The following is a 1,143-nucleotide window of genomic DNA, read 5'->3' as shown; positions in this document are numbered from 1 at the left end:
CTATAATAATAATAATAATAATAATAATAATAATAATAATAATAATAATAATAATAATAATAATAATAATAATAATAATAATAATAATAATAATAATAATAATAATAATAATAATAATAATAATAATAATAATAATAATAATAATAATAATAATAATAATAATAATAATAATAATAATAATAATAATAATAATAATAATAATAATAATAATAATAATAATAATAATAATAATAATAATAATAATAATAATAATAATAATAATAATAATAATAATAATAATAATAATAATAATAATAATAATAATTTCCTTTCGCCCGCTATTTGGAGTTCACCGATAATTATTCTCATCAATTATTTACACCCAAAAAAAAATTATCATAATCATCAACAAATAGTAACATAGCAAGAAAAAAAGTAATAACATAGCATAATTACAGACAAAATTAACTGTTTTTCAAAATGTTTCCCATGCTAACAACGAAAAAGTAATATATATATATATATAATTTAAGTAATAATACTAATCGGAACAATCAAAATTAATAATAATAATAATAATAATAATAATAATAATAATAATAATAATAATAATGATAATAATAATGATAATAATAATGATAATAATAATGATAATAATAATGATAATAATAATGTAATAATAATAATAATAATAATAAAATAATAATAATAATAATAATAATAATAATAAATAACAATAATAGTAATAATAATAAACAATAATAATAATGCCAACAAGAAAGGAAAAGCAAAAAAAAAAAAAAAAACAATATGAATGAGTCTTAATCAATGAATACTTGTCACCTGCTTACTTTTTCACGTTTGAAACTTATTTCACTACCAAATTAATGTATGCTATCCAGTGCTATTTAAATAAAAACAATGATGACAATAAAAGGCAATTAATATAACCAATTATTATTTCCTGATTGTTTGTTAATTTTTTTTCATTCAATATTTAATTGCTGCTCAATCAAATCATAAATGAAATGGAATATTTGATTGGAAAAAGAGAGTGCATTAAGGAAATAAACATATTTATGTAAATCTATCAGCGCTGATAGATCTGATGGTCCAATCCGTCGTTCATACATTCCTGACATTGATAAATCCAACGGTTCTTTT

General features: G+C 15.7%; 1 protein-coding gene across 1 annotated transcript; it reads right to left on the bottom strand.

The window, feature by feature from the left end:
* Positions 1-348, bottom strand: LOAG_15799 (hypothetical protein; the record flags this gene model as incomplete). The annotated part of the gene is made up of 1 exon (XM_003151287.1): positions 1-348. One exon carries the CDS (start codon positions 346-348, stop codon positions 1-3), a length of 348 nt encoding a protein of 115 aa, XP_003151335.1.
* Between the last annotated feature and the right edge of the window lie 795 nt (positions 349-1,143).

Source organism: Loa loa, assembly GCF_000183805.2.
Source record: "Loa loa unplaced genomic scaffold supercont3.2761, whole genome shotgun sequence".
Lineage (NCBI taxonomy): Eukaryota > Metazoa > Nematoda > Chromadorea > Rhabditida > Onchocercidae > Loa > Loa loa.
The sequence above is the reverse complement of the archived record's forward strand: the minus strand, read 5'-3'. Positions and strand labels throughout refer to the sequence as shown.